The 26,761-nt window shown below is 34.2% G+C and overlaps 1 protein-coding gene and 1 non-coding gene across 6 annotated transcripts in view; both read left to right on the top strand.

The window, feature by feature from the left end:
• MAP3K2 (mitogen-activated protein kinase kinase kinase 2) overlaps positions 1-24,693 on the top strand; it is a 79,299-nt gene extending 54,606 nt beyond the window's left edge. For 4 of the 5 annotated variants that reach the window (XM_028509970.2, XM_036023697.1, XM_036023696.1 and 1 more), the window contains 8 exons: positions 281-348; positions 520-612; positions 1,355-1,561; positions 3,309-3,457; positions 3,840-3,971; positions 9,626-9,755; positions 14,984-15,161; positions 15,888-24,693. In XM_028509970.2, coding sequence (XP_028365771.1) covers positions 281-348; positions 520-612; positions 1,355-1,561; positions 3,309-3,457; positions 3,840-3,971; positions 9,626-9,755; positions 14,984-15,161; positions 15,888-16,113 — 1,183 coding nt within the window. In that variant the 3' untranslated portion in view covers positions 16,114-24,693. The remainder of the gene's footprint in view (positions 1-280; positions 349-519; positions 613-1,354; positions 1,562-3,308; positions 3,458-3,839; positions 3,972-9,625; positions 9,756-14,983; positions 15,162-15,887) is intronic. The other variant, XM_036023699.1, reaches the window with a different exon arrangement.
• A 227-nt stretch (positions 24,694-24,920) lies between these two features.
• Positions 24,921-25,054, top strand: LOC114495851. Its single transcript, XR_003684516.1, has one exon. It is a non-coding gene; the product is annotated as a small nucleolar RNA SNORA50 (small nucleolar RNA).
• Positions 25,055-26,761: the final 1,707 nt, after the last annotated feature.

Below are 26,761 nucleotides of genomic sequence, written 5' to 3'. Positions count from 1 at the left end.
AGTAATGTTCTTACCACTGTACTTTATGAGTTCAGTTTGTAAGCCAGGCTTTTTGCTTGCATGTACCAAATAAAGAGTTTAAGAAGAAGTTTCTCTTTTTTTAGTTATGTTAACATTTCGGAGTGAGCTTCTCTCTCTCACTCTCTCTCTCTCTCTCTCTCTCTCTCTCTCTCCACACACACACACATCTCCACACATACATACAGATACTGATATTATATAAAATTTTTAATGTCTTATTTACATTCTATCAATTTAATGTGATATTTTCTACTTTTAGGGAAAGCTATCCAAAATCACGAATGCCAAGGGCACAGAGCTATCCAGATAATCATCAGGAATTTTCAGGTTAGATTATATACATTTGGGATGTTTAACATTTATGTCATTAAATAATATTTTAACGGGGAGAGAGAGGGAGTTTGTTTTTAAATAAAATAAAAATGTGTAAATGTGTTTTTCATCATTAGAAATATTTCATGTTTTTAGTAATGATAAGTTTCTTATGTGTCTTAATAGACTTTGATAACCCTATCTTTGAGAAATTTGGAAAAGGAGGAACATATCCAAGGAGGTATCATGTTTCATATCACCATCAAGACTATAATGATGGTAAGTTGCTGGCAATCAGATTACAAGAACAGTTTAAAATAATAAAAATAATTCAAAAATCATCAAAAATAAAGATTTCATATTTAAGTAATACCATTAGAAATAAACTTGATTCTCCATCATTCTGTTTTCTGCCTAAAATTTTTTAAAGAAATTATATCATAACTAAAACTACAATAACATCTTAGCTATATGCTGACTTACCTTATAATATTTATCTTTTTTTAGAAGAAAATGAATAATTCAAAATATTATTTCGAAAGTTACTCCTTCATGAAATTTGTACTTCAAAAAAAATATTGCTACCGATAAACTTTTATATTTTGGTTTATATTTTAAATCATGATTAGAAATGAGAATAAAATATATTTTTTCTACTTTTTATCCCAAACTGAGAGAGTTCTATGATTTTATGAATGTGCGCATATATGTATTAACATATTATTTGAATTTGTATTCAGATCTTGTTTGTTTTTTCCTACTTTTCATCTCTGCTTTCACCTTTTTTCTTCCTTATATTCATTATTGACTTTATGATTTACTGTTAACAAGGATATTTTCTTGAACTCTTAAAAAAAGAATAATCTTAAGTTTAAAGCATATAATCAAATATGATTGCTGTTTCAGTTTTTTTTAGCCTTGTCACAGAATAGATTTCTGTTCGTTACATCATAAATTTTAAAAATATTTAATTATAACATACTAATAAAAGTTTCAAGGTAATTATATTTTTGTTTCATAGGTCGAAAAACTTTTCCAAGAGCTAGAAGGACACAGGGGACCAGCTTTCGGTCTCCTGTGAGTTTCAGTCCTACTGATCACTCCTTAAGCACTAGTAGTGGAAGCAGTATCTTTACCCCAGAGTATGATGATAGTCGAATAAGAAGGAGGGGAAGTGACATAGATAATCCTACTTTGACTGTAATGGACATCAGCCCACCTAGTCGCTGTAAGTAGAAATTGGCATAGTGAAATGTTTAACAGAACCTTTGCAGAATTTTATAGTATTCAAAGGAATAGATACCAAGCCAGACCTTAGAGTGGGACCAACTGCTTAAAATAAATAAAAGTGGTACTTCTAAGATGATTGCAATGTCAGGTATAAACATGGTATTATTGTTAAATTACTCTAGATGATTTTGACCTTTGCTTTTATTAAGAAATTTTTTACCAGTTAGTCATCCACTCATTCATGTCACATTTCCTTGTTGAGTTCCTGCACTGAGATTTCAAATACGCCCTCTGAGATATAGTCTAATAGGAAGAATGATGTCTGGAACAATAATTATAGTATAGCATTTAACCTCCATCTTAAATGTGAGTAGGAATTCACCAGTTAAGGAGGTGACATATGCAGGGGACCATGGCATATTCTGAAAGTGAGGAATAGTTTTCTTTTGTCTGAAGTGGTGGATATCTTACTTGAAAGAGTAGGAGTAGGACAGGAATGATAACTAAGACTAGATTGTCAGATATTTGGACTTTATAATGTAAACAGTGTATACAAAGATATGTGCTCACAGATTGTAGTAATATTTGCATATTCTGAATACCTTCCTTTTGTATTAATGTCATCATATTTTACTTTTACATCTGTGACCTCACGTTGCATTGCTGCTAAACAGCTATCTTTTAATGATTAAAAATAAGAAAAGAATGTCTTTTATATATACCTTCAGTTTATTTTTATAGACCTTTGTGTTGTAGATCCAAAAATCATCAGGTAACCAATTTTTTCTGCCTGAATAATTAATTACTTTAACCTTTCTTGTGATAGAAGTCTGCTGGTAATAAATTCTTTCATCTTTTGTTTGTTTGAAAAGTTCTTTATTTCTCCTTTATTTTTGAAAGATTTTCTGGGTGAAGAATTGTGGGCAGTTTTATTTCTTTCAGCATTTTAAAGCTATTTCTCCATTAGTTTTTGGCTTTTTCCCCCTCACCCAAAGACATATTTTAAAAATTGTTTTTTAGAGAGAGGAAGGGACAGAGGTAGGGGTTGAGAAAGAGAGAGAGGGGGAGAGAGATGGAAAGGGAAGGAAGGGGGAAGGAAGGGGAGAGAAAAAGAAACACTGATTGTTTGCCTTCTCATATGCTCCCCTACCAGGGATTGAACCCATAACCTGGGTATGTGCCCTGACTGAGAAGTGAACCTATGACCTTTTGGTCCAGGGGACAATGTTCCAACCAGCTGAGCCACACTAGTCAATGTTGTTTTTTGGCTTTCAGACTTTTTGAGAAGTGTTCTGTAATTTTTATCTTTGTTCCTCTGCCTCTAGTTTGCTTTTTCTCTGTGGCTGCTTTCAAGATTTTCTCATTAGAATGAGTGGTAGTCTTTCCAGCTTTCTACATCATAGGCAGATGGGAAACTAATTGTAAATATTGCTGCAGTAAAGATTAGAAATAGTCTATTGTACAATCAGTGGCATCTTAGATTGAGTGAATGATACTATTACATTTGGAACCAAGAAAGAAAATATCACATTGGAAAAAATGAATTATGGGGTTATAAACCTAGTTTGGGTTTAGAATTCTTAGAAAATTGAAGAGAAAATTTTCAAAGATGATGGTCATTATAAACTTGGATGATTATGATTTTTTCTTACACCCAAGCATATACTAATGCAATACACTTATTTAGTATTTAGCCATTTTTGTAATATCTATCTATTCCATTTTAAGAAAATGTTCTTTTTTAGCACCTCGTGCTCCAACCAACTGGAGATTGGGCAAACTGCTTGGCCAGGGAGCCTTTGGCAGGGTCTACCTCTGTTATGATGTTGATACAGGAAGAGAGTTGGCTGTTAAGCAAGTTCAATTTGACCCTGATAGACCTGAGACCAGCAAGGTAAGAATCACTGCACAGACTGCACCATCACTTCACACAGACAAAAAGCAGTTTCAATAAAATAAGTATAACACAATGGCATTTTTTTCTTAATACAGATTATTTGCAAAACAGATAATTAGATATGTTCATCTGCTTTGTATCATGGATTTTTCCCTTTTGATTATATTCCTTCTCTCTTGGTTATATTCCTGATCTGACTTAATGTTGCTTTAGCACACCTTCGAGGACTGTTATAAAAGTTATTGTTACTGCTTTAAAATGTTTATTCCTTAGGAAGTAAAAATTTCAGAATCAAATCACCTTGATGGGCAATAAAACTTGAAGTTTTTACTTTTACTAACAATGCTGTAAAGTCTTAACAGTGAGTTCTGTCTTTCAGGAAGTAAATGCACTTGAGTGTGAAATTCAGTTGTTGAAAAATTTGCTGCATGAGCGAATTGTTCAGTATTATGGCTGTTTGAGGGATCCCCAGGAAAAAACGCTTTCCATATTTATGGAATATATGCCAGGGGTAAGTTAGTATATCCTTTGGAAATAGATATATTCTATTTAACGGTTCAGTTGAGGAAAGAGAAACAATAAAACTTTGATTATAAAATGTTATACCTAATTAATGACATTTTGGAAGAGTTTTAAATTAGTAATATAATTTTATTTTCTATCTTCATCTATCTTTGTTTTTTTTTTTAACTAATTTTTTAAAATGCTGACATACACTAAAATAGGTTACATACATAGCAGTCCATATTCAGATTTCTCTAAGAGTCTTAAAACTCTCCATAATTGCTGGTTTATCCAAACCAGGATCTAGTTCAGGATCACATATTACATTTAGCTGATATATCCCTTATTCCTCTTTTAATCTAGAACAATTTTTATATGACATAGATTTGATAGATAGACCACTCTATTATTCTCTTCACAATGTCATCTCATGGCATTGTATAATTTGTTTCTTTATTCTCTTATTTTCTATAAACTCCAAGTTAGATCTAAAATCTAAATTAGATTCAAATTCAACATTTTTATTAGAATGCATCGTAGATGATGCTGTGTATTTTATGTTGCATCTTATCAGTAGATATATAATTTTTGGTTGTTCCATGGTTAATGATTCTAAGGTTGACTGCTAGATTAGGGTGCTTGACATTCTGATTCCTTTATTGTAAAGTTTTGTTTTTTTACTGAAGACCAAAAAGTAATGAGCTATGCAATGGCACATAGGAGTATCCAGTTCGTTTTTAGCCATCCACCTAATGTTTTTAACACAGATTGATAATCATTATCTCAGTCAATAATTTCATTAGGAGCTAAAAAATGTGATTTTAATATGTAGAGTACATTCTAATACTAATGATTTTCAAAGTGGTGGATATATACTCATTTAAAAATATATCCAGTCCCATAATTTAATAGGCAGTACATGGTAGAAAAAAGGTTTGATTTATCAGTCTTATTAGAATTATGTGTAGCCCTGGTTGGTGTGGCTCAGTGGATTGAGTGCTTGCCTATGAACCAAAAGGTCACCAATTCAATTCCACATCAGGGCACATGCCTGGGTTGCGGGCCAGGCCCCCAGCTGGGGGTGTGTGAGAGGCAACCAATCAATGTATCTTGTACATTGATGTTTCTCTCGCTGACTTTCTCCCTCCCTTCTCCTCTCTTGAAAAATAAATAAAATCTTTTAAAAAAGAGAATTATATGTATAATGTACAAGGTTGCAGTTTAAACTTACGGGTCATAACACTGGATCAGTGTTTAACAGTAATGGTCTTAACCATTCTCAGTCTCACACGAGCAACAGCATACTTTACTTTATTTCTTATCATGGTGAATTATTAATTGTTTATAGTGATACCACTGTTACTCATTATTACTACTTTTTATTTTCAAATATTCTGTTGGCAATGTAAATTAGTTTTCTTTTAATCCCTGTTGGAAAACAAATTGGTGGGATGTATTGAAGGCCATAAAAATATTGAAGCCTTTTGACCTGGTAGTCTCACAGAAATTTATCCTACAGCAGTAATCCAAAAGAAAGAAAAAGCTGCATACATTTATTTTGTTTATTTTAGTATTATCTGTGATTTAAAAAAAGGAAATTTATTGCCCATGGTGGAAGTAAATTATGATGACATTGTCCAAGAGAATTTATGTTAAAAATTAAAATTGTGAAGGCCATGTAGCAAAATTGGAGGAAGTACTTACATAAGAGAGGAAAAAAGAATGCAAAATGCTTTTTGATAATGATTATGATATTTAAAAAGTATCTGTATTTGGATAAGGCCAGAAGAAACTTAGAAAAATGGAAATGTGTGATGTTGGCATTGGTTGTTTTTTTCTTTTATTCAGATTTTCATTACTGTTTGTGCAATAAATATTTAAAGTAGAAAACAAATTTATGAATAAGTGAATAGAGACCTAGATTGAAGAGAAGATTAATTAAAATGCTTAGTTGGTTAGAACTGATTTATATCACAAATGGATATGCATAATCTTTATGTAGTTAACAATCCTAGGACTAAACTAGGACTATTCAGGAAGAGGTAATTAGATCATGTTTCTCTTTAGCTACACTTGGTTTTGTAAGAGCAGCTATCTCTTCAAAGTATATATTGTCATTTCTTAAATTTGAAAAGCATGTTACCAAATTAGTAATAGTTTGTTGGCAATCTAAATGAATTGTACATATGGTGAGCTCATGGTATACATGGGTTGGACATATTCCTAGACTTTCCTGAATCTCTAAGTTTGTGAATGATGCTATATAATTTCTCTCATTAAATTTAGTACACTGACCCCTTTATTCCCTAGATTCAAGATTCTCCCAAATTGTCATTCTCTTCTTCAATTTTCCCAAATGTACTATTCCATTCCTTAGTTTACTTAGAACTACTCTCATATTAGAACCAAAACTTTAATTTTAATACCTGCATTAGGAGTTGATTTATCTTTGTTACCTTTACACACACAGGATTTTTAGCTGGCACAGTGCTTCTCAATTCCAGTTGTTCAAACTGAAGAAAGTAACATTTGCTGTTTTCAGCCACGTTGGAGGCGTAGGTAGATATACTTTGCCTCCTCACACAACCAAAAGAAGGACAACAAATTTAAAAACAAAAATAACCATAACTGCCAGAAAATCAAACTGTATGGAAGTCCAACAATCAAGGAGTTAAAGAAGATACATTCATCCAGACTGGTATGAGGCGTGGACATGGGCAACTGGGGTGGAGAGGACTTGCGGCAAGGCAGTGGCTGGAGGACTGGGGTGAGCAAGGTGGCAGCTGGTGGAGCAAGCAGTCCCATATTTGCATGTGGATAAACCAGGAGGAACAACTGGGGAGCGAGAAATACCGTGCAACCCAGGGTTGCCTCAAAACCTCTGACTGAAAAAACCTGTGGGGGTTGCAGCAGCAGAAGAAACTCCTAGCCTCACAGGAGAGTTTGTTGGAGAAACCCACAGGGTCCTAGAACAACACAAACCCACATACCCAGGAATTAGCACCAGAAGGGCCCAGTTTGCTTGTGGTAGCAAGGAGAAGTGACTGGAAGCTGGCCGAGAGCTGTGCAAGTGGTATTTTTCCCTCTTGGACCATTCCCCCACATATAGCTCCACAATACCACTATGTGGGTTGCCCCACTCTGGTGAATACCAAAGGTTCCTCCCCTTACTATGTAACAGGTGTGCAGAGACAAACAAATATGGCCCAAATGAAAGAACAGATCAAAGTTCCAGAAAAAATACAAATAAGTGATGAAGAGATAGCCAACCTTTCAGATGCAGAGTTCAAAACAGTGGTAATCAGGATGCTCACAGAAATGGTTGAGTATGGTAGTAAAATAGAGGATACGTAAAGGCTATGAAAAGTGAAATACAGGAAAATGTATAGGGAACCAACAGTGAAGGGAAGGGAACTGGGACTCAAATCAATGGTTTGGACAAGAAGGAAGAAATAAAATTCAACCAGAACAAAATGAAGAAATAAGAATTCAAGAAAAATGAGGAGAGGCATAGAAACCTCTGGGACAACTTTAAATGTTCTAACATCTGAATCCTAGGAGTACTGGAAGGAGAAGAGGAATAGCAAGACATTGAAAATTTATTTGAAGACAATGGAGAAATTCCCTAATCTGGCAAAGGAAATGGACTTCCAGGAAGTCCAGGAAGCTCAGACAGTCCCAAAGAAGTTGGACCCAAGTAAACACACACCAAGGCACATCATCATTACATTACCCAAGATTAAAGAGGAGAGAATCTTAAAAGCATCAAGAGAAAAGGAGACAGTTACCTATGAATGAATTCCCATAAGAACTGTTCCCATCAGCTGATTTCTCAAAAGAAATGTTACAGGCAAGACAGTACTGGAAAGAAGTATTCCAAGTCACAAAAGGGAAGGACCTATATCTAAGATGACTCCATTCAGCAAAGCTATCATTTAGAATGGAAAGGCAGATAAAGTGCTTCCTAGATAAGGCCAAGTTAAGGGAGTTCATCATCACCAAGCCCTTATTATATGAAATGTTAAAGGGACTTCTCTAAGAAAAAGAAGATAAAAAATATGAACAGTAAAATGACAACAAACACAACTATTAACAATTGAAGCTAACAAAAATAAAAGGAAACTAAGCAAACAAGTAGAAGAGGGACAGAATCACTGAAATGGATATCACATGGAGGTTTATGAACAGGGAGGGGTTGGGGGGAGAATTGGGGGAAAGGTACAAGGAATAAGAAGTATAAATGGTAGGCTCAGAATAGACAGGGGGAGATTAAGAACAGTATGGGAAATAGAGAAGCCAAAGAACTTGTACATGTATGACCCATGGACATGAAATAAGGTGGGAGAATGATGGTGAGAGCCGGGAACAGGACAGAGGGGAATGAAGGGAAGAAAAAAGTGAGACAACTATAATAGCATAATCAATAAAATATATTAAAATTTAAAAATAAAAAAGCAATACTTTATGGTACACACAAATGCAAAAAGACTATACGAATGGATCTGTTAGCTCCTTAGGCCACTGGCCCAGTTGTCTAACAGTTTAGAAGATCCAGAAAACCATCATTCATTCACAGCCTGCAAGTATTTGGAGACTTATTGTTTGGAAAGCACAGCCTAGCAGGGTTATTGTATGTATTACTACAAGTGAAAGCATAATAAGTAGCCTGAAGAAACAAGCTATGTGGGATAATACGTGTTGATAGTTGGCTGAGCTCATCCCGCACAGGTCTGCAAATCTAGGCCAGCAGAGTGGCATCTTTCTGTCCTTTCAGAGATTGCTCATTAATAGTAGAAACAGCAAATGGTTAAACCTGTAAAATTCAAGTATCTACTTTTATATGACAAAGTACATAGTTTACTAAAATGTAAGGAAAGGTAGGAACGTTTAAATGTATTCTACTGTTTAAAATAAAAGATTTGTCCCTCAGGAAGGAGCTCATTTCCATTTCGTAAAATGGTTGATTATTCATCAGATTTGTACTTTGGAATCAGTAGGGAAGCTTTTGTAAAATTCAGTGTGTACGTCTCACTTTAGACTGATTCAGCATTCTCAGAGGTGGCACCTCATCCTGCTTTAAAAACCACTTATAAGATTGAAATTCTTCTTTAATGTATTTTCTCATGTTTTGATCTAGAATGTTGAGTATATAAAGAAAAAAGTTAAAAACCTCATGTATTCTGGTTTTGTAATTATACCCATTCGTTCTAGAAATAAATTAGAAGATATCAGTAAAACACTTAAAAACAGAGGAAGAAAAAACAAATAAAAAATAAAGTAGGACATAATGTAGAAGGGCAAGTAGGAAAAACAAAAATACATTGTGGGCAAAAAAGCAGTATAAAAGTATTAGAGAATTTTTAAAAACACAGTTGCAAGGCATAGAAGGTAATTAGGACCAATATAGTCATAGAAACAAGGGTATCCATCAAGAAGCAATTTTAAAGGCCTCCTTTATCTGTAACCCATACTCTTCTACAGTTCTACTTAGGGACTGTAAAGAGTTGTATGTAAATGAGATGGCATATGTGTTCTTACTGAGAATTCCTGTGCTCTCCAACTAAAGTCTCCCACTGATGAACTAGGATTCTTTTTAAAAAGAATGTTAATATAGTAGTTTTTATTTGAAACCATACCATAGTCTTCTTTGTTTTTTTACAGGGTTCAATTAAGGACCAATTAAAAGCATATGGAGCTCTTACTGAGAATGTGACTAGGAAATACACCCGTCAGATTCTGGAGGGTGTCCATTATTTGCACAGTAATATGATTGTTCATAGAGATATCAAAGGTAAGTAATGTATTTTTGAAGTATACAGGTTTTGTGTTTTGTGAATGAAATGAGTAATATGGTTAAGAAATAAAATATTTAAATTAATAAATTCACCTTTAAAATATCATAGGAAAACAATTCTCTTTTCTCATGCACTCTGTCAATATTCGAACTAGTCTTGAGGTTCGGGGTCTCCAGAATGGGTAGCTCCCCTGTGGGGGTTTACCAAATCAAAAAAGTTCAAATGATCATAAAAATGAGACCATGTTTTTATATAGAGAACATAAGCATTACAATACAGTGATTAAGAGAAGGGGCTCTGACACTAGATCACCTGGTTCAAATTCAGGCTTTATTTGTCATTAACCATGTGACCTTGCACAAGGCACATAACCCCTCTATGCCTGAGTTTCTCATATTTAATGAGGATGATAATAATGTCCAACTTGTAAGATTTCTTGAAAGGATTAAATGAGCCCTGGCTAGTGTGGCTCAGTGGATTGAGCACTGGCCTGCCAACAGAAGGGGTTGCCGGTTCGATTCCCAATCAGGGCACATCTCTGGGTTGCTGGCCAGGTCCCCACTAGGGGTCATGCAAGAGGCAACCACACATTGATGCTTCTCTCCCTTCCTTTCTGTCTAAAAAGAAATAAAATATTATGAAAAGAAAGGATTAAATGAGTTAATGTGTGTATAATATGCTTAAAATAGTCTGGTATCTAGAAAACATTCAGATAGCTATGATGATGACATTCTTATGTTGAGATTGGTTTTTTTTTAAAGATTTTATTTATTTATTTTTAGAGAGGGATGGGAGGGAGAGAGAGAGAGAGAGAGAGAGAGAGAGAGAGAGAGAGAGAGAGAGAGAGAAACATCAGTGTGCGGTTGCTAGGGGCCGTGGTCTACAACCCAGGCATGTGCCCTGACTGGGAATCAAACCTGCGACACTGGTTTGCAGCCCACGCTCAATCCACTGAGCTAGCCAGCCAGGGCTTGAGATCGTTTTTAATGAAAGCCATCAGAATGGGTGTTATTATCTAGGGAGAGAATAAGAAGAGGGAGGAAGAGAGCCTAAAATTGAACTTTGATGAACTTCAACTCAGTTAAGCTCATTTTTTAAAATTCAGCTGCTTTCAGGGATCAGGTATGTAAGGTAAATGCATGAAGTGAGACAAAAGTGAGTGGTAGAAATGGGTAAAATTTGAGAGGGCTTAAATTCTGTACTACAAAGTATCCCTGGAGGTTTGATTCTATAAAAACTGAAGTTTGGTTCTATAGAAATTGGGTATGACTCCTAATTCAGAGATGACTCTAGTTAATCAACTGGTAAGAATAGTAAATACATGCATATATAAATAATAAAAAGTACATTTTTCATTGGTCTTTCTGAAGGTTCTGATGAGCTACCAGATATTTATTGCCTCCCTGTGGTGATTCACATCCTGAATATGGCTGTATTCAGGCTAAAGAAAACATTTCTAACCAGTTTCTAGTGATACAGTACAATCTTCTGCAGAATGCCGAGCCAGATCATGTGTACTAGAATGGAGCTTATAGTCTGAGAGATTGAGGACATGGCTCATGATCTAAAAGAAATAGGTGCAGTTGTTAAATAACAAAAACTGATAGCTTCAAGAACCACATAGGGAAATTATTTGAATGTGAATTTGTCTATTAGGAGTGATCTCTCTTCAAGCCAGTTTCTTTTTAGCACTCATGATGAGACAAGATAAAGTAACCAAGGGGAGATACAAGCCCAAGTGGACCTTATCAGAAAGAATGGCAAACCATACTGTTAAAATGAGGAGGTTGGAAACAACAAGCTAACTTAAAATCATTATAGGGCAAATGTATTGATAGGAGAAGATATAAAATTAGATATAAAATTAGTTAAGATATAAAATTAGATATGCAATATGATCTCATTTGTAAAATTAAAGTATGACCTAGAAGAAAAATTTTTTTGTGATTAACAGTGGTTATTTACAGATGGCAGAATGAGTGATAATCATTTTATTTGGCATATTTTTTACTTTTTCTACATTCCCCAAATTTTTATAATGAGCAATTTTTAAATCGTAATGGGAAAAGAAAGGTACCTGATGACTTTTAAGTTTAAACCTATGAGTTAATAATGAAACCCAGGAAAAAAACAATTGATCATTGTCACTAGGGAACCAACTCATTATTTCATAACAGGGTTCCTTTATGTTGCTTTTTTCTAATTAAACCATTGAGGACTAAAGAGTGGATGAAAGGAAACTTACCTTTATAGAAGCATTTTGACTAACAAATGAAGAAGGAATGATGGGATAGTACCATTTTGCAACCACTAATGAATTAATAGGTATAAACATTAAACATTAACAGTTGCTTACATCACTAAAACAGAGACAGCTGAGCATGACACTCTTCCTGTCCTTAGATCATCATATCTATGAAATAGTTTTACCAAAAAAAAAAAGGAATCTGAGTCTGATAAACCTCTAGACTCAGCTACCAAATTTGAGAGTTACAGAACTCTCAAATATAACATATATAACAGATATATCTGTTAAAGAACAGATGTATCGGACATACGAACATATTAAATATGATTCCCTGGGGTGGAGTCAGCAAAATCTAGATATTAGGAAAGCTACAGGCAGACAACTTAGGTTCTTTATAAACTGCAAAGGAAAAACAGTTAAAGGGAACTTTAGAAAAGACTTAAAAGATATATCATTGAGTCTCAATGTTAGGAACTTATTTGGATTCTGATTTTTAAAAAACTGTAAAGTACACTGTGTATGTAACATTATTAAGGCATTGTTGTTTATCCTCTTAGGTGTAATATGACTCCTTATCTTTTAAATCTATGTATTGAACTATTGCGATGATGTCTTGAATTTACTTCAAATAATATGAGGGAAAGAGGGAGTGGCTGGTAGTGTGGTTGGGGAAGATTTTCAGATGGTGGTTGAGGCTGAGTGATGGGTACATAAACTATTTTACCTGTTTTTGTAGATGTTTGAATAATCTCTGTAATAGCTTACTTTACTTTTCAAAAAAATCTTCACCCATGGGCATGCTTATTGATTTTAGAGAGAGGAAAGGGAAAGGAGAGAGAGAGGGAGAGAAACAATGATAAGAGAGACAGTGATCAATCACCACTCATACATGCTCCAATCAGGGACGGAACGCACAACCAAGACATGTGGCCTGACAGGGAATTGAACTCACAATCTTTCAGTGTATGGGATGGTGCTCCAACCAGCTGAGCCACACTGGCCAGGACAATAGCTTACTCTTAAGGTATCCAAAATAAGTTTTGAAAAAGTAGGAGAGTATATTGGGAATGTGATTACATGTTTTTCTCCTCAGCCCTTTGTGTGGGTGGGTACTGGTTCAACGTTGATGATTACTCCTCAGTGATGGTTCTCCCTTTCTGTGACCTGCCTGGGACTATTTCTTCCCAGTAAAATATGATTTGTTTGTTGTCCTTCTCCTGGTTAAATATTTTAGAGGAGATTGGGTGTGTTCAGTGTGGTATGGCCCCTAGTTAGATATTTTAGAGAGAGTGCCTTTCTTTGACAGTATCCTCTTTAAGTGTTGTACAGTGAGACATTAAATAGGGTAGACAGTGCTGTTTTGCACAGTCACTGATATGTGTATCACTTAGGCTTATGGCATGCAGAGAATGGAGCCTGTGCCTTCCCCTGCAGAGAAACTGCGAAGATCTATCATCCACTAGGTTGGGGAATTTGCTGGGAGAATGGAAAGACAAGTACAGAAGCTCAGGGTGAGAATGGGCAGTACATATTCTCTGCACTATTAACTCTCCTTCTTAGAGGCCATTAAAAAAAGAATAATAAAAATAATAAGGATTTTTTAAATGTAAAATATAGGTAGAAGACCTAAAAACAATGAAGTAAATTTTAAAATGAATATTAGATAAAATGAATTGCATATTTAAAAACAGACTAGACATTATTTAAAAATGAGACTAGAAATAATTTTTATAAGACAGGAACTAGACTTGTAATCCCAGAAAAAAAAGATAGAGTTTTAAAAATGATAAATAAAGGGGAAAATAGAGAATAAAAAATAAGTGAATTTAGCACCTGGTTCTTGGTTTCTGATAACCAGGGCTCCTTGGAGAGAAGGCTACTATAGGACTGATGCAGAGAATATACAAGTTGAGCATGAGGCATCTAACAGTGCCCCAAAGTAAGAAAATGCTAAAAACAACCCAATGAGAAAACAGACAAGAACACAATGATCAGTGTATGACAAAAGGACTCAGGAGCCAATCGAAAGAGTTCCCAATGGCCAAAGCTAGAATGACTTGAGCAAAGAAAAAAAAGGTTACATTGGTTTATAACCCAAAGTGTACACCCATGTGTTCATGCTGATATAAATGAATGGTTGAATAAATAAATGGAAAAGAGGAGACAAATCTGTGCAGAATAATTCCAAATTTATGTATCTACTCAGCCTGGAGCGTAATTCCTGATTCCTTAACTGTGGGCTACGCATAGTGAACTTTTCCTAAAGATTATGGTAGAAGTAGGGCGGAAAGAGAAACTTTATGGTAGAGAAGTCAACAAACTACCTCAAACCAGGCAATCAAAGTCAGTTTGTAATAAATAAATTAAATTTATTATTCAAGTAGATGAAATTTTAAAACAAAAGAGCTCCAAGCTTGCTTAGAAGAGAGTTAAAATATATAGAAATTGAGAAATAAAATTAATATAAAGCAAAACCTAATATTTAGGAAAATGGTGAAATGTACGATAATTAACATTAAGTTATAGCAGAGGGGGAAAAGTGACAGAAGTCTTGATTATCAGATTCCTTCAGGGAAGTGTCTTCTCAGAGAACTAAACTTCAGCCATAAGCCCCTTGCTTTATGATAGAGAAACTGTGCCCAAGAGCCTGCTGTTGCTTTCCATTCTTCTCTGAGCCCTTTCCCCTTTCTCTTCTTTTTCATCCTCTTCTCCCTCCACATCAGTTTTTTTCAGTGGGAGAACGTTCTTAGGTTTTAAAGCACATTTCTGACTCTAAAACTTCAGTGTTTGTCCTTAATGAGTACTGTTTGTGTGACTGGTGTTGTGACAGGTAATGTTTGGAAGATGAAAAGCAACCTAGTTTTGAAGACAGATTGAAGAGTCAGTTACTAAATTTAATTCTCTGCCATTGTCCTTTTAGATTATATTCCAAACTGCTGATAAAAGTAATGAAATGAGAATGTTTCTTATTTTTAGGAGCAAATATTCTGCGAGATTCAACAGGCAACGTCAAACTAGGAGATTTTGGAGCCAGCAAACGGCTTCAAAGCATCTGTCTTTCAGGGACAGGAATGAAGTCAGTCACAGGCACACCATACTGGATGAGCCCTGAGGTCATTAGTGGGGAAGGGTATGGCAGAAAAGCTGACATCTGGTAGGTTTGCCTGAAAATACCTGCCTTACTTATTTACACCCAGGATGGAAATTACTGAGCCAGATTTCAGTTACCTTTTGTACTTTTGAAATGGGATATTGGGATTACAAGGATTAATATTTTAATTATGCTTCTTTGAGACTTAATCATCAACTAAATAAATAGAGGTCTTGAACCTGTCTTCCATTCTTCAGGAGGAATTTTGTCTTAAGCAGCTTCAGCATCAGAAAACTATCTTTCATTTCCCTGAAGAACTTTAAAAGTAATTCATCTTTATTGTTAGTCTCTTATAATTCAGTTAATCTTTAATTACTTAATGTTAAGCTAAAACTTAAAATGACCATTTTCTGCTGTCCACCAGAAAAGTTTTTAATACAACAAATATTCATTTTAAGCACCTAAAGACAAACAAAAAGTTTTAATGTTTGTATTTGTAAGATAAAGACAGAAAAGTTATATTTGATATCAGGTTACAAAATTGTTTAAAGCAAAAATTATAAAACGAGTAATGATTTTTGCTTAGCCATTGGAGTCAATTCCTAAATTGTGGTTTATTTTCCTTGATTTTTATGTTTAAATTATGTTATATATGATTACAACCTTTTAATGAAACCAGGTCATACTTAAATATATATGGACTTCACTCCTGTTTCTAATTATGTAGTTAACTGGCTTTCTTTCATCATGATATTGTTTGTGTAATATAATTTTAAAATTTCTTTTTAGGAGTGTGGGCTGTACTGTGGTAGAAATGCTAACTGAAAAGCCTCCTTGGGCGGAATATGAAGCAATGGCTGCCATATTTAAAATCGCCACTCAGCCAACAAACCCAAAGCTGCCATCTCATGTCTCAGACTATACTCGAGATTTCCTCAAACGGATCTTTATAGAGGCCAAAGTGAGACCTTCAGCTGAGGAACTCTTAAGGCACATGTTTGTGCATTATCACTAGTGGCCAATAACCTCTCCTGTGCCTCTGCCTGGCTCCCCTCTATCCATTCACCTTCTCTCTGACTGCACTTTTCTTTTTTATAAAAAAGAGAGATGGGGGAGAAAAAAAGACAAGAGGGAAAGTGTTTCTCTTGATTCTTGGTTAAATTTGTTTAATAACAGTAACCTAAATTTTTTATATTTAATCTTCTTTTCCTTTACAAGAACTTGAAACTTTTTTTAATTTAATTTTTATAATGTACTGATGTGGTTCAGAGACATAAAGCACTTTAGTACATGGTCACTCTTTCTAGATCAAACAAATCATTTGGAATACCTAAAGATTGTAGTCTTTCTCCGTGTCACCGACAAATTGATGGTGGTGGGGAGACATGGAAAACAAGAAAATGATGCGTGATTTGTAGTTTTTAATGATAGTGTTTAAAATAAATTCTCACTTGTGGGTTTAAGCCCTAAACTGTGTTTTAAAGTAGGTACTCAACTTAAAGAATATAGGTTCCTTCTTATACCTGTATTCTTTAGATCCTAACCTCTGTCTACCAAGTTTTTCGTTCAGTAGGAATCTTGACAGAAAATACGAATCTCTAAGAGGTATGTTTATTTGTTAATCCTAGCCAATATAATGAGCAAATACACTATAAAAGATCCATGTTACTGGAATCTATAAACCTTGAGGGATAGTTTCTATTTAAAAAAAGAAAAGATAGTATTTTATTTTAAAACAGATATGGGAAGTCAGTGAACAAATCCAAATTAAAAGACAAAAGGAGGTTGCTCTAATTCAGTGTGTGAGCAGTAGAAGAGACCATGTTTGCCCATCAACAGAAATAATGAAAAGTAGAACTAGTTGTTGTTTAGTGTATTTTAAATTGTGTTCTTTACCTGAGGGAGAAAGTCCCAAAATAAAGGGAAAGGAGAAATTACAAAAATAATATATATTATATCTTCTTACTTCTAGCTCCTGATTCCCCATAGATCAACATTCTTAGGAACTAAATGTTTAACCTAGAGTATCCATAAAGCTAGTGTCATGAGATAAAACCCTCATTCTTGGGATTACAGAATACTAAAGTACCTCAAAAAACAAACAAATACTAAAAGAGTGGTTCTCAAGGGTGGGGTGGGGATAATTTCTTTTGGTATTTGGTAATGCTTGTAGACAGTTTTGGTTGTCACAACTTAGGAGGATGCTAGTGGCATCTAGTGAGCAGAGGCCAGGGATACTGCCAAACAAACTACAGTATACAAGGAAAAGTACCTCCTGCCTTCCAATAAAGAATTGTCCTGCTCAAAATTTCAAAAGTGCCAAAATTGAAAAACTGTTGCAAAGACCAGCCTCAAGTTATAAACTGGTAATAGCCATTTACAAAGCAGGTTCCTTGCAAAAAGTAAATTTCAAAGAGAAAGTGATGTAATGCATAATGAGGGTTTTACAACAGAAGATATCATTAGTTCAAGTCAAGGGTGAATGATCTGAACAGAAAGTAGCAATCCATTCCTTACCAGCTGCGTATTGCACCCAAATTAGTAACTTCCATTTTAGAAACAAGATGAATTTAAATATGGAGCTTATTGAACTCAGCCATCTGTATATATTCTTTCCTTAACTCAATTTGTAATTTGTGGGAAAGGAAAGCATATCAAAACAAATATTAACTACTTTATAGGAAAATTAAAAACTACCATCTGTTTCTAGCATAACGTATCCAGTAAGACCAAGGACATTAAATGGGAGGAGACAACTAAGAGAATTCTACTCTAAGGAACTTGTGCTACTGAAAAATATGAATGATATTAATAATTTGGTGACTTGCAGTTTTTTACTAATAAGTGCTAAGTACTTTATTTTTAAAGATCTAGAAAATAGTAGTCTTCCTGGAGGTCCATTTAGTGATACCTTTTATCAGATTTATAGGGGACTCAGGTATTTTATTTTGTGCTAAAAAGTATGATCTTTAGGGATTCTTTTACTGTTCCTGAAGACTTTGGTTTACTGCAACAAGGTCCTTTCTGATGTTCCCTGTAGGAAATTTGAAATGCCACAGCTAATCTGAGAAGTCAAAGCACAAAGATTCTGCCATACTTTATAATGAAAGAAAGTGGTTCACCAAGAAGAATATACATTAGTGGCCCCTCCCCTGGAAAATCAACCGTCAAATCTTTGTGTTGTAAACATAGCCCCCAAGGATCTGTTATATTTCTTTATCTTTTATAAGTGAAGTTATGTCTCCTACTTGACTAAGATCATAGTATCTGGAGCAGTGGGCTTTTTCTTTGTTTCTTTGCCTTGTATGGTTGTGATTTCCATCTGGCTCATTTTTGGTCTGTCAGGGTAACCAGTGGTGCAGAATATGAGACAAATGCTCTTTAAAGAGAACTCTTGGGAGATTGTGAAACTCAAAGCAAAATTGTTTGCATTTTTCAGTCTCTCTTGTGTTTTTAAATACTGTAGAAAATAAATCTGAAGAGAAACTACTACTTTAACACTGCTGCAGAAGACCTTTGTTTTATAATAAGAAAAATATTATTAGCTATGGGGAAATATTGTTCTTTATGTAAAGACATAAAATAGACTAATAGTTTACAGAGTTATTATATAAAATGTGATGTGAATTGATTTTAAACAAGTTGTAAAGGTACCGAAACCACAATAAAAATTTATATATATATATAACAGTTACTACAACAAAAAAGCTTGAAGTGGGTGAGGTATGAAAGACCAAAAGTAAGTTTAAAAAAGAAAATTTTGAAGCAAAACACCTCTATCAGGGGCAGTTAGATATAACACTCCAACTTATTATTTCTAATGATGGTATGAATCAACAAATGAAATTTGAATTTTTTAAGATAACTCTAAATGTGTTTTGTTTTTTAAATGCACAGCTGATTCTCCTATACTGTAATGTTTCTTTGCTGAGGCTGGAAAATGAGACTGCTGACTTTGTGCCTTTAAAATGCATTCTGCTTTCATTGTGGCAGACTTTTTGGTGCTGGAGAAGATTCACTAGCAGTCTCACCTGTGCTTTTCAGGAAGTATCTTTCTACTTAGGCCTTGAGAGATTCAAAATGGCATTACTTAGGTTTGGGCCAAATATAAAATCTTTTACATTACAAACAAATATATTGAATAAAAGGGTTGAAAAATATAATGGGTAATGGAAATTTTGATGGTTGGTAGTTCTTTAAAATGTATTTAAAAGTATATATAGACTTTGAAATTTTTGGTATGAATATCTTGAAAATTTTTCAGTTTTCCTCATTTACATAATATGTTTCTAACTTGAAAAAATGGTTAAAGACTGATGACACACAGGCTGGACTACAAAAAAAATTAAAACTTATTTTAGAGTAAATAAAATTGGCTTTCATTTGAGAGTCTACCTTATTATCAGTAGAAACTACATTAAGAAAGTGAAATTATTTGTTTAGAGTAGCTTTCTGCTACTTCACCTTTTACATATGTCAGATCTGGTCTGTAGTATTTCTGAGATAGAGTTATGATAAGACACATGAATAGTTTGTAGGGATGCCCAAGCTTGGGTTCAAAAGCCAAGATGTTTGCCACATGCAGACTCCTTGGCTCATGGCAGAGTTCTGAGCCAATGATTTCATTGTGGTCTGCAGATAAAAGCTTGGAGATAAAATCACCTGATGTCAATCAAGAATAATAATGTCAATTTTAAAAAATAGGGTGAATCTTCTTCATATGCTTATTCAATAATTGTGGCTTATTTTGTCAGGTACTAAATTAATTTATTCTCAAGGAGGTCACAGTCTAGAAAGAAACATGGACAAACAATAGGGCATACTGTAACTCTGAAAGTTCAGTAATGATGTTTAAAATCTTACTGTTTTTTTGTGATGTAAGGGGAAAGCAACTTTAGGTAATTATTGGCAGTTAAAAATTAAATGTCATTAACAGCATAGATTAAAAGTATCCCCAAATTAGAAAAACCTCATTGGTCAGGCAACCTCTCTCTCTCCCTCAGGACTCCTTCTTACAAAATCCAACCTCTTCTCTAACAATTTCAGTGATGGAGGACATTTATTCCATACCATAATGTTCTTTTCTGCTTTTTAGAAAAGAAAAACCAAATACTTTCTTTCAGTCTAAATAGTTAAAATATCTAAAAAAAAGATAGAAATTGAACTCTGTCCATGATGTTAATGCTAAGAACAGGACAATTTCTTGAGACCTTACTGTTTCCTGTTGTTTGACCTTTGTTACAAATGTAATTATTCATATTTATTTGAATTTTAAGATTAGTTAAATGTTAATGAAAAGCAATTTAATTGTTAATTTTTGGTAGTGCCTTTTTCTCTGTATGCCTTAATTTTATTTTATATCAATAATTTTCATTACCCACCAAACTGAAGGTATTTTCTAAAATCAGTAATTTTAAGAGTTGATTTGACTGTGTATTGGCCCTTAAATATTTCTTAATGACTGCTTCTTACTCCTACCCTTTTCTACCTTTTTTTTAAATGTTAGAAGATAAGCATTAGCATTAGACACACACACTGCAGTCTCCACTAGATGTGAACTCCTAAGGTAATTACAGTTATTCTAATTCTAAAGAAATGCATAGTAAATTGTTTTCCAGGCTGATTGCTTGATTTTCGATCATACTGACACTGTCCAGATTTTTTGTATATCATAGTTCAGTTACGATTTTCATAGCAGAGGTAGAATGGTTGTTTTTGCCCTGAAGAGGTTGTTTAAATGGTTTGCAAATGTTAAGGCACCAAGACTTGGGGCAATGTGCAAGACATCCAGGGATAGCAAATTCTAATCTAACATTTTGATGAAAACTCTAGCTTACTTTTCTGTGAAGTGTGTGTGTCTGTGTGTGTGTGGAGTTGGGGCAGGAATGGGAAAAAAGAAAAGGTATGAATGTTCAGTTAGATTAGTTTCTGTTCTTGAAGGAACAGACAGAAGGAACAGTGTATGACCTACTGATGATGGATGAGAGTAATCGTCCTTGGGTAGGAATGCCAGCACATTTTCTACAAGTAACTAATACAAATGATTGTTTAATAAAAGTATTTATTGTAAATTGCCAAGCTCTTGGTTGCAAAAATATTACAATTAAATTTGTATGTGTATATAATAGCTTGTATATAACCCGTAAATAGAAAGTAATTGATTTTCCATAGTTCTTCATGAACTCTTTGGAATAGATATTCTGCCAGACAATATCAACAGAAGCTTCCTTAGCTTATGAAATGTTCAAAAGGAAATTTTCTTAAACCTCTCTTTGGTTGGCTAGGGAAGGTATGCTATGAAGCCACTGTTCCTACTTCACAGTTGTTTTTGGCTTTATGTTGACTTCTGCCTGCATTCTGAACAGGATGCTGTAATAGGTGTTGCAAGTCTCAGAGTCAGCCATTTTCTGATACTTGCCTTGCAGAGCCGTAAATGGTGATGAGCTGTTGGGAGTCTGAAGAACCTTTTCTCAGTGATAGTGAGAGTGGACATGATTTAGTTTCAGAAATTTGAGAGAGGAGTCGTAGCTATAGTAAAGACAAGAATAAATTTTATCTGTTGCCTGCATATAGTCTTTTATATAATTCTTCATGTTTTTCATAATTCTGCATTTTAATTGACAGTAATATGATATCTTTGTTAATAATAGCAAAGGCATTAAGTCAGTGAGTACTGTCGTTCCCTATGACTGATTACTTTTTTGTTTGTATTCACAATCTGTATTATCAGAATCATTTTAAACCAAAGTTTTTATATTCCCTGCACACATTGCCAAAATGATTTAACACTGTTACTTCTGCCCACCTGTAAGCTAACAGGATAAAAATGATGAAGTAGGTACTAATAGAATTTGTATTTCAATCTATCCTTCAAGAAAAAGCAGAGGTGCTCAGTGCTTGCATTTAGACATGCAGAATTTACTTCAGCTATTATGGAACTATATGGACATTAGAAACTTGAGCTTGTACACGTGCCAATCTTATTAACATCAGATGACCATAGATTCATTGATATATGCCTCAGATCGGTGGTGTACTTTCTTTCTAGTATCTTATGTTTGACTTGAGGGGCATTTCAGGAAAGCTGTGAAGAAAAGTAAATAATAGACATCAGTCTACTTTGTGCCATACACATTTTAGAACATAAGGAAGAGTCTGCATTCCAGTATACCTGCAGAATTTGTCCCCAGATAAGGGTATCTGAGTCCCATCATGACAGTTGAGAACAGTAAGGTTTGTGACTATGCTGAAAAAGCACTTTTATGTTCATTTATTTATTTATTTTTAGAATTTATCTTTTAAAAGCATATATAACTGCTGGTAATTTTAGCATTAGCATTACTTAGAAGGGAGAGATAAGTAACAAAATAACATCTTAAGCTCTAGTAGATACTTAGACTCTAAAATGGATTTGACATATTGTCACTTTTCTGAAGATTTTTTTCCCATCTGGAATAAGAAGAGAGGACTAGTGGAAACATTTGAGCTGAAAAGGCTATGGGCAAAAAAAAAGTGGGCCAAATCCTTGCAATATACCTTATTCAAGTGAAAGTACAGTGTCTAAGGACAAGAATACTTCTTTAGAAACAAATGATTGTTTTAAAATACAATCTTAGTAAGTAAAAGGTTTACATTTTTCTATTGCTGTTTTAAAATTTGCTACCCTGCATTCAGAAATATTATAAAAAGTTAATACCAAAAATACTTTAAATGCCTGACATCTCTTACATTTCACATGGTTCTTTTTATTCAAATATCATTGTAAATAATAATAAACTTGGATAAATTTGAGAATAAACTTTAATTGTTGCAAAGTATAATTATCAATTTGTAAATTTACCCTTTGGCCTAATGTACATTTTTTTAATGTAACCATTAAATTCTTTATATTTAACCTATTAGTTTCCCTTTATAAACATTTTTAATCTTAGTTGAATGTTGGACAGTTTAAAATTATGTAAAAAGGTTTTTTTTCCTGTCAAGGTTGACTTTTTTGCACATTTTTGGATATGTTTAATTTGTACACTGATTTACTACTCTGGCCAATAATTGTTGATGGGTGTGTGAGCATTATGAATGTGTGCATTGAACTACTGTCTGTGTCTCTATGTTTTAACTTTGAAGAAGTAGCCATCAGTAACTGCACTGCTATTACAGACTTAAATTAACTTTATTGCTTTTATGAAGTATACTTATCTATGGTTCTATCTTTGTTGAAGAACTCAGGAGTTCAGCATCGCTTTCTGATTTTATGTGTATTTTGAAATGCATTTAGTTGAAAGTTTGCTTGTAACTGTGTATCAGGGAAATGTGTATATGGAAATATCTTTTTCTGTCTGTAGGCACATTTATGTATTCCAGTAATTTCTTATTTTCATTTATTTCTACATTTGTATGAACTTGTTTTATATAATAAGGGTACTCCTTAGTTAGAGTTAAATATATAAAAAAACTTTCTGAGAGATTATTTACTATGTGAGTATATTTTCAGCTGGCTGATCAAAAATATTTTTAAAATTTTGTTTTTAACCATTCAAAATATGTTTGTATTTCCAAAATTGGATACAAATTTACTTAGATATCAAACACTCTTGCAAGGAAGGGCGTTGAATTTTCCTTTGAGAATTCTCTGAAATACAAATTAAGAGGAAAAAGAGGTGTTAAGCAGTAGCAAAATTCACTTTCCACTAAAATAGCCTTTGAATTCTGAGAGCTATGAAAAAAATGTAAGAAACTAAATTGTCTTGAAAAGATGCCAAGATTTTTGTATCTCCAGTTTCTCTTGGCTGGTCCTACTGTTTTTGAATGTTTCCTTTATTCTACCCCAAAGATTTCAACTTTTGGGTTATTTTCTTACTGGGCAAGGTCAGACCTTCTTTACGAAACAATACATTGATATATTGTGATTCTCTGAAATTGACTAAATTGGTTTAGAAATGTTTAAACATGCATCGAGTGTCTTTATACTGTACTGTGGTATGTTAAGTAACTGGCAGAAAAAAAAATGGAAATCAAATTTCCAATCTGACAATATGTAGTTAAGGAAAACTCAGATTTTAATATATGGTACCATGTAAAATTACTTGTGTTAGGAATAAAGTCCACTGTTGAAGTTGTATGTCAGTCATTAAGCTTATTATGTTGCAAGGAGTCAGTATGATTAGTAAAACCTCCCAGAAGCCAGATACAGTGTGATATGTGCCATGTTTCATTTATATTTTGACTTTGTGTTGTTCATTTAAAGTTGTACTTGTAAAAATGTATAAATCTGAGTTTTATAGTTTTTATGTATTTGTTTTTCTTGCTGGTAAATAGCCATTTAAAAATCTAATGTGAAAGAAACCATGTTTATATTTTGTTAGTGATCAATGACTTTGTTTATATGGAAATTTGTATATTGTTGGCACACATATTTGTTTAGATTTATCGTGCATGAAGGCCTGCAATAATTAGCACAATGAAAACTGCTTTTTTTTTACATTTTTTTTATTTGAAAGATTGTGGTTCAGAGGGTTACTCTTAGTAACATGGATTATGGAATATAAATGAATGGCACTTTGAGTGTTAATAAAGCTGATATTTATTTCCACTGTGATTGGTCTGTCCATATCTTCTCTTGTATACATCATGTTCCCAGTTTTCCTTCCTTTGCCTGAGTCGATCACTTTCTAGGAGACCAGACTAATCTAGAAACATTGCAACTAAATCTTTCCAGGATATAAATCTATAATGCCCTACCCAATATGTTCTGGCATATCTTTTTTGGACACTTTGATTACCCAAAATTAGAAATTAACAGTGACTTAAAAAATAGCATGAATTAAGCACTGCTTTTGAACCTGATATGTCTTGTCTGTAGCTTCATGGACCATGCAACAGTGCTAGACTATAAGGACTTACTATAACTGGGGCTCTTCAACTTTCAACTGAACTGCTCTTTTTAAAAAATAGCATAAACAAGGCCTATATCAAAATGTAAGGAATGGATGTTCCCACAGTTATGGAGATAAATTAATACTTTGATGTAGAGAGAAACTTAGCAATGTAAGTCAAAACCCTCAGAATGTTGTGTTTTCTGACTCAGTAATTCTGTACCTAGAGATTAATTTTGTGGAAATGATAGCACACTTGCTAAGTTATAGCTATAGGAGCCCCAAATTGAGGCTCTCTTATGTCCAACAATGAGGGTTATTGTAATAAAGTACCACAAACTGGGTGGTATATAGCATCATAAATTTGTTTCAACTCTAGAGACTATAAGTCCAAAATCAAGGTGTTGGCTTGGCCATGTTTCCTCTGAAACCTGTAGGGAAATACTTGCTGCTTCCTAGTTTCCGGTAGCAGCAGGTTTTCCTTGGCTCATGGTAACATAACTCCAGTCTCTGTCTCTTGTCTTCACAGGGTGTGCCTCTTGTTTGTATCTATCCCTCTCTGTTTACTTTTTTTCATAAGGATACCACAGTCATAGTGGATTAAGGCCCACCCTGATGACCTAATTTTAACTTCTAAAAACTGTTTTCAAATAATATTTTGAGATACTGGAGATTAGGACATCAAAACATCTCTTTTGGGGGAAAACAGACCCATTATAATCTGCTCTGTGGCCCCTAAGATTTCATAGCCTACCCACATGCAAAATTAATTCACCCCACCCTACCATACCCCAATCTTAATCATTTCAGCATCAATGCTAAGTCCATTATTTTATCTAAACATCATCAGCTCAGATTATTCAAATAAATTGTGGGTAACACTTGGTGTACAACTCATGCTGGAACAAAGTTCCTTTTCATCTGTGAACCTGTCAAACCAGACTAGTTACCTGCTTTCAAGTGGGAGAGATGGAGGATAGACATTTTTATTAAATCGAAAGGAAAAAAGCCTGTGTCCCAAACAAGTCTAAACCTAATGGGCCAACAGATTCTGTTTTATTTTAATACTTGAGGAAAATTCTCATTGGCTCCATGCTGTCTTGAGGAGCCCCCTGGAGTGGTGGCATTGCTTCCTTACAGCCAAGGAAATGGCCTAAAATCATTGGACCTGCACCCTGGGCCTTTGCTTTCCTGGCCCATGGTGGCTGTGGCAGCCCTGCTGGCCTCTGAAATGCCCTCAAGATACCCTTTTGTGTGACACATTCAGAATTAAATGGCTCTATCAGTCCCTTTCTTGCCCATAGCATTCCAGCCTGCCTTCATTTAGTTCCATCCCTGTCCTCTTCCAAGCTGGCAGGGTTTCTGCTGAGATAGTTGATTGCTTCCATAAGTCTTTAGCAAATAGTTTCTAGTTACACACCCTTGGTGTTTTCTGTAGAGCATACTTTCTCATTATTTACCATATGATTAGGATGAGAATTTTCCAAATCTTCAAGTCTGGCTCATTTTTCTTTAAGCAATTCCTTCTTCAATTTATTTCTTTCCTTACATCTTAGTGTTAGTAGCAAATAGAAACCAGGCTGAACCTTCATCCTCTGCTTAGAACTTTATTCAGCTAAATAACCAATTTTATTGCTTACAACGTCTTCTTTCCATCCAACAGAAAACAATTCAGCCAAGTTCTCTGCCACTTTTCCTCTAGTTTCCAATAACATTTCCTCTAGTTTCCCCATAATAACACACAGTTACTATCCATGTTCCTTGTCTCTTCAAGGCAACTGAGGCTTTTTC

Source organism: Phyllostomus discolor, chromosome 4, assembly GCF_004126475.2.
Source record: "Phyllostomus discolor isolate MPI-MPIP mPhyDis1 chromosome 4, mPhyDis1.pri.v3, whole genome shotgun sequence".
NCBI lineage: Eukaryota > Metazoa > Chordata > Mammalia > Chiroptera > Phyllostomidae > Phyllostomus > Phyllostomus discolor.
The sequence above is the reverse complement of the archived record's forward strand: the minus strand, read 5'-3'. Positions and strand labels throughout refer to the sequence as shown.